General features: G+C 46.4%; 1 protein-coding gene across 3 annotated transcripts in view; it reads right to left on the bottom strand.

Annotated features, from left to right (window-relative positions):
* Positions 1-10,274, bottom strand: part of LOC137524249 (interferon-induced very large GTPase 1-like) — a 281,929-nt gene that overhangs the window by 22,362 nt on the left and 249,293 nt on the right. For all 3 annotated transcript variants that reach the window (XM_068243882.1, XM_068243883.1, XM_068243884.1), the window contains 3 exons: positions 9,259-9,530; positions 1,081-1,209; positions 1-32 (listed from right to left, as the gene is read on the bottom strand). The exon at positions 1-32 is cut by the window's left edge and continues 110 nt beyond it. In XM_068243882.1, the coding sequence (XP_068099983.1) occupies positions 1-32; positions 1,081-1,209; positions 9,259-9,530 (433 nt within the window). The remainder of the gene's footprint in view (positions 33-1,080; positions 1,210-9,258; positions 9,531-10,274) is intronic.

The following is a 10,274-nucleotide window of genomic DNA, read 5'->3' as shown; positions in this document are numbered from 1 at the left end:
TCTGAGGGGTGAATGGTCTGAAACTGGAGAGTCTGGAGAAAATGGTGCATGGAAACAGTTTTTACATAGTAAACAAATATCTTCTATATATTAACCTCTTCTCAACCACTTTTTTTTTACGCTTAAAAACCAGAGCAATTTTCACATTGTGCTCCTACCATTCATTCACCAATAACTTTATTGCTACTTATCACACCGAATCGATCTATATATTGTGGTTTTTTGCCACAAATTAGCCTTTCGTTGGCTGGTACTTTATGAAAAAGAAAAAATATTTTGTAGGTTTCAGCCATTATAGTTTTAAAATAAGATGTGCTATTGTAGATGAAATCCACCCTTTTTTGCCCATTTGTCCCGGTTATTACAGTATTTAAATTATGTCCCTAGTACAATTTATGGCTTTTTATTTGGAATCAAAGTTATATTTTTTCTATTATGGTTTTTTTTTAATGCTATATCAATAATTACAAGCCTTAATTTGCAAAAATAACAGTAATATACCCTCATGACATACATACAAAAAAAAGTCCCTAAGGTAATTATTAGTTTTTTTGGTTTTTTTTAAATGATGCGATTTTTTTAAAAACAAGTTTCATTTTGGTAACTATGGTGTAGGGGTGGAAGGGGTTAAAAATGAATTATTTATTTTTATGTATAATACTGTATGTGGGTGTATGTTTACTTTTTGGCCACATGATGTCACCACACTTAATTCCTGTGTACTGCTAACAGTACACAGGAAGTGTTATGTGTCTGTGTTTAACTTTAACTTTAAATTTGTAAAAGAATACCATCATTTAGCTGATGCAGACTTTCATTCATGATAGGCACTGTGATTGGCTTTGGGAACAGCTGTCCCCATTCACTGAGCAGCAGGATTATGACGGAAATGAACGGGATTGTGCCGGCAATTGCAAGTGGCGAGGTAAATAAGAAAATACATATATCTATGCCCCTGGTGTGCAAGTGATATGCATACCAGTGGTGGTGAAGGGGTTTAATTGAATTATTTACTAACTATCCTATTAAATGTGAAAACAAAGTATCTGCGTGATTGTATATGATGTATTTAACAGTTACCTTGGGAAGTATGGAAGCTCCCGGGTGTCCTGTGATAAGATATTTCAGCTTAGAGTACACTCTGTCAGAAGGATGGGGAGGTTTATCAACTCTCTGAAATCCCGAATTCATCTTCTTCTTGTCAAGGTTCTAAATGAGGGGAAGAACAAGGACAGATCAGTATAAGTACAAGACCAAGAAGATTAATAATCAGGTGCAAATGCCAAAGCCAATCTTGTGTCCTTTTCAAGTTTCATTATGTTATCTTCTATGATAGCGAGCGTCTGGTATGAGTTCATGGTTCTTTTGGGGCCATGCCGCCTGCTGTCAAGTTACTGCTATGAGCTCAGGGCTTTTTAGAAGCAGGTCCCATCTACTGTGGAATTAGGTCTCTGTGAGGGCCATGCCATTTTCTGTGACATCGGAACTCTTTTAAGCTGTACCATCTGCTGTGGTATCAGTAGTATGGTGGCTGTTGTACCACTTCTCTGAGATAAAGGCTTTGTTGGGCCATACCACTTTGCTGTGAGATCAGGGCTGTATTGAGACATACCATTTGCTGTGAGATCAGCGCTGTGTTGGGTCATACCATTTCAGAATCAGAGAATCAGAAATCTTTTAATCGCCAAGCACGACTGGGTCGTGCCCGGAATTGGGTTTGGCACATTCAATTGCTCAGAGAGAGAAGTAGAAGTAGTAACAACATACGAAAAGAGCATAGTCTTACAATCATACAACATAAACAGTGGTACATATTAATAGTTAGATGTGCAGCGGTATAACGGTAGACTGCAGGGTTCGGTTTAAACAGTTTTACACTAGACAGTCCATCAGGTCAGCAACTGCAACTTTAGGGGGGGAACAGAGCTACAGATGGGATGGCCTGAAGGGAATTCAGGAGGTTGACGGCAGAGGGGAAGAAGGAGTCTCTATGCCTCGAAGTTCTGGTGTAAATGGCTCGAAACCTGCGGCCTGAATGGAGCCGGCTGAAAAAGCAGTGGCCCGGGTGTGAGGGGTCGCTGGCAATCCTCAGTGCTCTAGATCGTATTCTGGAGTTGTGGAGGAGGTCGAGTGAGGGGAGAGGTCTACCGATGATTCTCTCCGCCGACCTAATGACCCTCTGTAGCTTGTATCTGTCGCTGTTGGAGGAGCCAGCATACCAGACTAGGATGGATGAGCAGAGGACGGACTCAATGGTGGCTGTGTAGAAGTTCGTCAGCAGCTCCTGAGCCATGCCAAACTTCTTCAGTTGTCGGAGGAAAAAGAGCCTCTGTTGGGCTTTCCTCTGGGTCAAGGCAGTGTTTGCCTTCCATCTCAGGTCCTTAGAGATGGTAGTGCCCAGAAGGCGGACGCTAGCCACTCTTTCAACCTCTGTGCCATCAATGTAGATTGGTGGTGGGGTGGGGGCCTGCTTCCTGAAGTCCACTATCAACTCCACAGTCTTGGCTGTATTGAGGACCAGCCTGTTCTCCTTACACCACTGGCAAACTCTGTCAACCTCACGGCGATAGTCCTGCTCATCATTGTTTGTTATAAGTCCCACAATGGTGGTATCATCAGCAAATTTGATGACTTTTACCGAGTCCACAGAGGATCTGCAGTTGTTCGTATAGAGGGAGAACAGGATCGGTGACAGGACACAGCCTTGTGGGGCCCCTGTGTTTGTTATCCTAGGATGAGAGGAGATATCCCCCAATTTGACAGCTTGGGACCTGTTGGTCAGGAAGTCTGTAATCCATAAGTGAAGAGTGGGATGGACATTCAGTGCCATGAGATTGTTTTGGAGTATGCGGGGGCAGATGGTGTTAAATGCTGAGCTAAAGTCCATCAGGAGGATTCTGACATATGTGTTCGGTTTGTCCAGGTGGTTATTTGTAAACTCCAGGCAGATGTTGATGGCATCATCAGTGGATCTGTTCGCTCTATACGCAAACTGTAACGGGTCCAGTAGGGCTGAGGTAGAAAGCTTAAGGTGGGACAGGACCAGCCTCTCGAAGGTTTTCATGATGACAGATGTTAGTGCCACGGGCCTGTAGTTGTTCAGGTCAGAGATTCCCTGCTTCTTGGGGACAGGGATGATGGTGGACCTTTTGAAGCACACAGGGACTTTGCCTTCCTGGAGGGACCTGGTGTAGATGGAGGAGAGAATGGGAGCGAGCTGCCGTGAACAGGTTTTTAGGCAGGCTGGTGACACACAGTCAGGGCCGGAGGCTTTCCTGGCGTTCAGAGTTGTCAGGTGGCGTAAGACATCTGCCTCGCTCACAGCTGGAGGTGGTGTGCTCAGCCCTCAGACATTATCTTCAGCAGTTGAGGACTGAGTGTCTGTAGGTGTTGCTAGCCCCCCCAGTGCCTCCTAGTTCTCAAACCTGCAATAGAAATTGCTGAGGTTCTCGGCTAGCTCAATGCTAGGCGGCGCATGTTGTGGGGGAGGCTTGTAGTTTGTGGCAGCTTTTAGACCCTTCCAGACAGTGCTCGGGTCATTTGAGTGAAGGTTGTGTCGCATCTTCTCTGCATACTCCCTCTTGGCGGCTCTCAGCTCATGCTTTAGGTTGTTTCTTGCCATCCTGAAGACCTTGAAGGACTTGGATGGAATACAGGAGTCCTCACAGAATCTGATGTACAAGGAGACATTGTCCGCCCACTCATTCAGGTTCGGTGCTTCCAGGGCTGTCCAGTCTGTGCAGTCGAAGCAGGCTTGAAGTTGGAGTTTGGCCTCCCTCGACCACACTTTGGTGGACTTTAGCGCTGGTTTCGCTGACTCCAGACGTCTCCTGTAGGTGGGGATCAGGTGGATGAGAGAGTGGTCGGAGGAGCCTAGAGCTGCTCGAGGAACCGCTTTATATGCATCTTTCAGCACTGTGTAGCAATGGTCGAGAGTATTCAGGTTCCTCGTAGGGCAGGTAATATGCTGGTGAAAACGTGGCAGCTCCTGGTGAAGGTTGGCTCTATTGAAGTCTCCCAGTACAATGAACAGCGAGTCAGGAAGGGATGACTCCCACTGTATGATGGCGTCACTCAGGTCACGCAGGGCATGTTTAACTACAGCGTCGGGTGGAATGTACACTCCCACAAGGACGTAGGAGGAGAACTCTCTGGGTGAGTATATCGGCCTGCAATTGACGATTAGGAGTTCGAGCTCAGGGGAGCAGATCCTGGCCAGTACAGATGTGTTAGGGCACCACGAGTGGCTGATGTAAAAGCAGATGCCCCCACCCTTCTTTTTACCCGAGAGGATGGTGTCCCGGTCTGCTCGAGTAAGGCCGAAGCCAGGGAGGTGAAGAGCATTGTCTGGAATGTCCTCATGCAACCACGTCTCTGTGAAGCAGAGGATTGGGGTATTGCTGCAGAGCTCCCTTTTGTCGCTGAGGAGACAGAGTTCGTCCAGCTTGTTTGGGAGGGAGCGGACATTTGCCAGGAGGACTGAGGGGACAGCCAACCTCAGTCCTTTCCTCCTAAGTCTCACTTGAGCCCCAGCACGACTACCTCTCTTCCGCCAACCTGCGAGGGGTTCGTGAGCAGTGCCCGAGAGTTGTTGGGCATATTTCCGGACGGTGTTGAACAACAGCCTGTCCTCGGGGTGGGTGGTGTAAGTCTCCCATTGCAGAAGCTGTGACCTGGTGTAGGTGGTGCGCTGGATGTGGGGGGGCATAGGGGAAGCAGCTGCGCTACTGTGCGTAGGCTGCAGGTAGGGTGAGTCAGATCAGTGTGTCATGACAATCTGGACGTAGCCTGGCATAACGGTCCAGCAAGGTACAGCCAGGGTGCACACAGTGTGGCAGCAGGGAGATCAGTCCAGTATAGAGCATGCCAATGATGTGGCAGGGAGAGGTAGAGCAAAGGTAGCTTGGAATAGGCCTAGTGATCACATCAGGGGAGCAATGCAGCAGGGGAGCAATGCAGCAGAGAGTGCAGAAAGAGTTTTTAGCGAGCCAACAGTGTGCAGGTCTGAGAAAGTTTTTAGCAAACCAGCAGTGTGCAGGTCAGAAAGAGTTTTAGACAGCCAGTAGTATGCAGGTCAGACAGGATGGGAAGGGCACATGTGGCCAGTGGTTCTTACCAGCTGAGCTGTTGCTTCAGGCAGTGGTGTGGCCTTAGTGCAGGTAGGCTGACTCCTATGCCCGGGGGAGACGCTTGGCAGCTTGTGCAGCGGTAGTCCAGGGACCCGATAGTCCAACTGTGTGCAGCGGTAGTCCAGGGACCCGGTGAACAGGCCTGCACTTCCTGGGGCAGGTGTTGTACTAGGCCGGTGGTGGAGGGCACCTTTAATCCTCCGTAGGCTCAGTAGTGTGGAAGGACCACGTGAGGCGCATGTGCCAGCCAGCAGAGACGGGGCAGCAGTAGACTTCCGAGCAGCCGGGGCGGCAGTGGGCTTCTGATCAGCGGTAGCAGCAGTGGTCCCCGGGTGTAGTGCGAGAATCCTCTCTTGCCGCTGATGGAAGCACGTGGGCCGCGGCTGTCCGTGGTCGGAACGGAGGGCAGATGCGGGACCCGTGCTGCTGCTAGCCAGTGATGGAGCTTGGGCCGGGAGACCATAGGGAGACGGAGGACGCAGGTTCCGAGGCTCATCTGCAGGGCCAGTGAAGTAGGTGGTGCCATCGGCCAGGTAAGGCAGTGCAGGTAGATAGGGTTGTTAGGCTAGCGTGTTCCCCTCGGGTCCTCCACATGGGTGGTCGGCTCTGTGTTCCTTCTGCCTGGCTTGCCGCAGGACCGGACCCAGGTTGGGATGCCGGAGCTGGCTAAACTTAACAGCTGACCACTAACAACTTAACAACTAGAAAAGAAACTGACTAAAACACTAAAAGAAACAAACTAATCTATTAAAGTAGCAGGAGCTCTGTGCCGGGGCAGCCGTTAGGCGCCATCTTTGTTCTTGCAACAAAGATGCTGTGAGATCAGGGCTGTCGGTGGTCATACCATCAGCTATTAGATCAGGTTTCGGTCTATTTACTATGAAATCAGGGATCTGTGGGAGTTATACCATCTAGGATAAGATACAGACTCTATGGAGTCATGACATGTGCAATGAGTTCAGGGTTCTGAGGTGGCCAACCATCTGCTGTGAGATTAGAGCTCTGTGAGGACCTTCATCTACATCTACTCTGAGATCAAGGCTCTGTGTGATGGGATTATACCATCTGCTGTAATTGTGGGAGTCATACCATCTGCTGTGCTACTACTGCTGTGACATCAGGGCTGTGTGGGGGCCATACTGTCAAGGACTGCAAGGGCCGGTCCATGATTGGGTTAATCGCTCGGAAACTCGGTCTCACTGTCACTTTGCGCATAGATGCCCATGTGTGGTTTCGCAATCTATGAACCGACTAGCCAAAAGGAGCGTTCTGACTCCAAAGGATTCACCCACACACATACAATTTCATATGCTTGCCCCCACGTGTGAATCGGCGCATGACCGTAACAATAATAATACACTGAGAACACTTAAAGAGGAACTGTTGCGAAAATCTTAAAATTTAAAACACATACAAATAAGAAGTACATTTTTCCCAGAGTAAAATGAGCCATAAATCACTTTTCTCCTACGTTGTTGTCACTTACAGTAAGTAGTAGAAATCTAACATTACCGACAGATTTTGGACTAGCCCATCTTTTCATAGGGGGGTTCTCAAGTTTTTCTTTATTTTTAAAAGCTCTTAGTGAATGGCAGTTGCTCCGTCCAACTGCCAAAATAGTGTGCAGTGAGGCTAGCATCTTTGCATTAATCATTTTCAGGGAATGTCTTCATAAAGAATAAAGGCCATGCTGAGAACCCCCCATGAAGAGATGGACTAGCCCAAAAGCTGTCGGTAATGTCAGATTACCCTTAGCGGTATGCAGGGATCGGCGCCAGATCAGTCTATCTGTGCTGGATTCCAGCATACGGGTTGTAGATGCAAAATACTATCAAACACAAGGTATCCTTTTCGGAGGAGCAAGTACGATTGTGTATGTTCAGGAACAGGTCATAACCATTGAACGATTTGTTAAATGTTTTAATAACAAAAAAGCCTTACACACATTTACATAAACTAATTAACCACTTAAGTACCAGCGGTCTCTGCCCCCTTAAGGACCAGAGACTGCTGGTACCAGCAACGATGGAAACCCGACGAATAGCCACACTTACCACCGCAATCGCAGTACACGCCGCACGTCGGGAACATGGGCCACCCACTCTGCCGTCTCTTTGATGGCAGAGTTGCTGTGAGCTGGTCAGGAGCTGCTCTCATTGGCTCCTGACCCAGCCTATCAATGTAAGCCAATGGGAGCGGCTTACCTTGAAAGACAGGGCCAGGAGCCAATGAAATCGGCTCCTGACCCGCTAACAGGGCTCTGTCGTCTTAGAGACAGGCAGAGCCAGTGAGCTGCGGCGAGAGACGTCGGGTTTGAACGGCCTGATCGGTGGGGAGCGACGGAAACGGCGAACGAGCAGCGGCAGCTAGTTGAAATCTACGCCCTGCCAGCCAGGAGCCCACCAAAACAGGACGTAGATTTCAATTAGCTTGGTCCGAAAGTAGTTAACATATAACACAAAGCATAAAACAAAAGGGAGTAAATCAGAAGGATTACTTAGCTGAGCAGTCCTTTTGGGAAGAATGAAAATAGTCTAGGGTTTATCAATAACCTTCGCCATTTCTGTATGGATTGGCCTACAGCGAATCGGAGGGCAGATTTGTAACCTGTGGCCAATGCTTAATCAAATGACACTAAATATCGATAGGTTAACATGTGTGGTCAGTAAACATTGAATAGCTCGGTTTCCGTAGCAGCTAGAATGCTATAAGTTGGACGAGTTATTATCCTGATTTTTAGAAACCTGTGGCTATCTTTGTCTTGTGTCTGAGATAATTCCTTCTCTAGATATTAATAACTAAGATTTTCCTATTGTCTAATTCAAAGTTTTGGAAGGAACTTTGAGAAAGATTGTTATCTGATGCTGCTGGCTTCCAAAAGCACCATTTGCCAGTAACACCTCTATGTAAAGTGCATTCTAATCAAAGTGGGTGATGGGGAGAAAGGGAATTAAAAAAGGACTTTCTTGTACTTTTAAAAATGAAAATGACAGTAGCTTTGCCGGATCATACGAAAATCATTGACGATTATGTACAACTTTCCGTAGTGTTCATCACACATACCAACAGCTCTGAAATGAAGGCTCTATTGGGCCATACCATCTACTGTGATATCAGTCTAGTCTTGCACTGAGTCCCAGATCTAACTCTCAACCAGGACACTATATGCATGCAGCTTGCGTGGTCTTGTTGTGTGCTGGTCACACCAGTTTGTTAGTTCCCTTAAAGAGAACCCGAGGTGGAACTTCAGGGGCAGATGGGCACAGAGCCATGTCACGCTATGAGAGACAACACAGTCTCCCAGCACAGCTACGTGACCCAGAGGTCACCAAAGTGAAAGTGGGCTACTGCAGCCCACAGAAGCGGCGGGGAGCGGTGGTTTTAGCCTTTTTTTTTTTGCATTTTTTGAGCCCACCTCGGTTTCTCTTTAAAATGATCTCTCAAATATTGCAGGGCTATAGTTTATGTCTACAGACAGACTGCAGAGAGGGCACATCCATAAATTAACCAATTCCCCCTCCCTCGGGACAAGTAACTACGCCCCTGCAAAATGACTTAACTCTGTGCAGGGACGTAGCTTCTACGTCTCTCCCCCCCCCCCCCCCACGCTCGTAACCACCGACGATCGTTAGCCGCTAGATCAATGAATATAAACACAGTTCCCATTCATTGATCTAAGTTCCAGTGTGAATGACTACAGCTGTCTATGAGAGCCGTCATTCACAAAAGCCGTCCACGTATAGCTTCCAGTTTGCGTAGTAATACTACGCATAAGGAAGTGAGCAATGAGCTCATCTTGAGGCAAAATAGTAAAATTACATCTACATTTTTTTTTCAATAAGACTTATGTTGACCTAAGTTTTGCATTTTAAATTAACCCCTGACCTCCTAAACTCCCCAATAGTTACGTTATAATCGTTGTGATAAGTAGTAATAAAGGTATAGGTGAATGAATGGAAGGAGTGCTGACAGGTGAAAATTGCTCTGTTTTTTTTTATGGGATTTCCCTTTGAGGTGAAGTGGTTAAAACAAATATGCAGCTAGGAGCTTCTGGTGGTAAAGTTCATGATGTAGTCTACACAACATGTGTGCCAGTCAAAGCACTGATCTTTGAAAATATCTTCTTTACCTGTTCGATCTGAGCAACAAGCGGCAGTAGGTAGAGATGAATTTTACGTTCTTCACATTCTGGATCACCTGGACAGATCATCCGGAAGTAGATCAGCACAATTCCGTGAATTGGAGTCTTCTTTTTTGAACGGAACAGCAGAGGTCCCAGACAAGAAAAGGTGGGATTCTTCAAACTTATATGAAAAGGTTCAACTTGTGTCGGTGTCTCCAAACTCATATTTACATCTGTGAAGTGGGCGCATTTAATCACTGATTTATCACCAGTAAAACCTGTCAGATGAGAAAAACAAAATAATGCTAAAACTGGTTGTCGCCAGTAAAAATGTACCTTTACAAAATTAAAATTTTATTTTACAAACTTTTTTTTCCAGAAGCTAAAGATTTGGTTGCTACCTGCCAGGAGTCACCAGGACTGTACTGCGACTTCTCTCCCTCTGAAAACTGCATGGAAGCCATGCCTTCTCGGTGACTATATATACATACACCCTTTAGATTTTCCTTGGATTTGATGATGGTTTGTAATCTTTTGGCCAAAAATCTAGAATGTATAGAAAGGTTCTCCTTGATCTTTTTGGGTGATTCGTGTGTTTGTTTGTATAATTTGGCTCAGTCACAAGGAACGCATACAAATTTGTTGGCAATGCAGAAGTGGCCACTAGTGTTGACGTGTGAATTCTGGATCATGTGGTTTGGTAACTCAACACAGGCATTCAGCACCACCAATGGGATGCGTTTAATTTAACTTCGATATTTCCTCCTTCCAAGTTGGAAATCCTGCTGTCCAATTCTGCTGTCCGGTGCTGAATGCGTGTGCTTGCGTACCGAACCACATGGTCCCGAATTCGAACACCAACAGTCACTTCTTCAGCTGATAATGTTTGACGTACAACAATTTTTAAAAAAAAGATATGAATTACTAAACCTGGTCCCACTGATTGCTTGATCTAATAACACTCCATGAAGCAAAGAAAACACTAGTAATACATGTTAAAGTCTTTAAATAATAAAAAAAAT

The sequence above is a fragment of the Hyperolius riggenbachi genome, chromosome 7 (assembly GCF_040937935.1).
Source record: "Hyperolius riggenbachi isolate aHypRig1 chromosome 7, aHypRig1.pri, whole genome shotgun sequence".
NCBI lineage: Eukaryota > Metazoa > Chordata > Amphibia > Anura > Hyperoliidae > Hyperolius > Hyperolius riggenbachi.
Note: the sequence above shows the minus strand (reverse complement) of the source record. Positions and strands in the feature narration are given on the sequence as shown.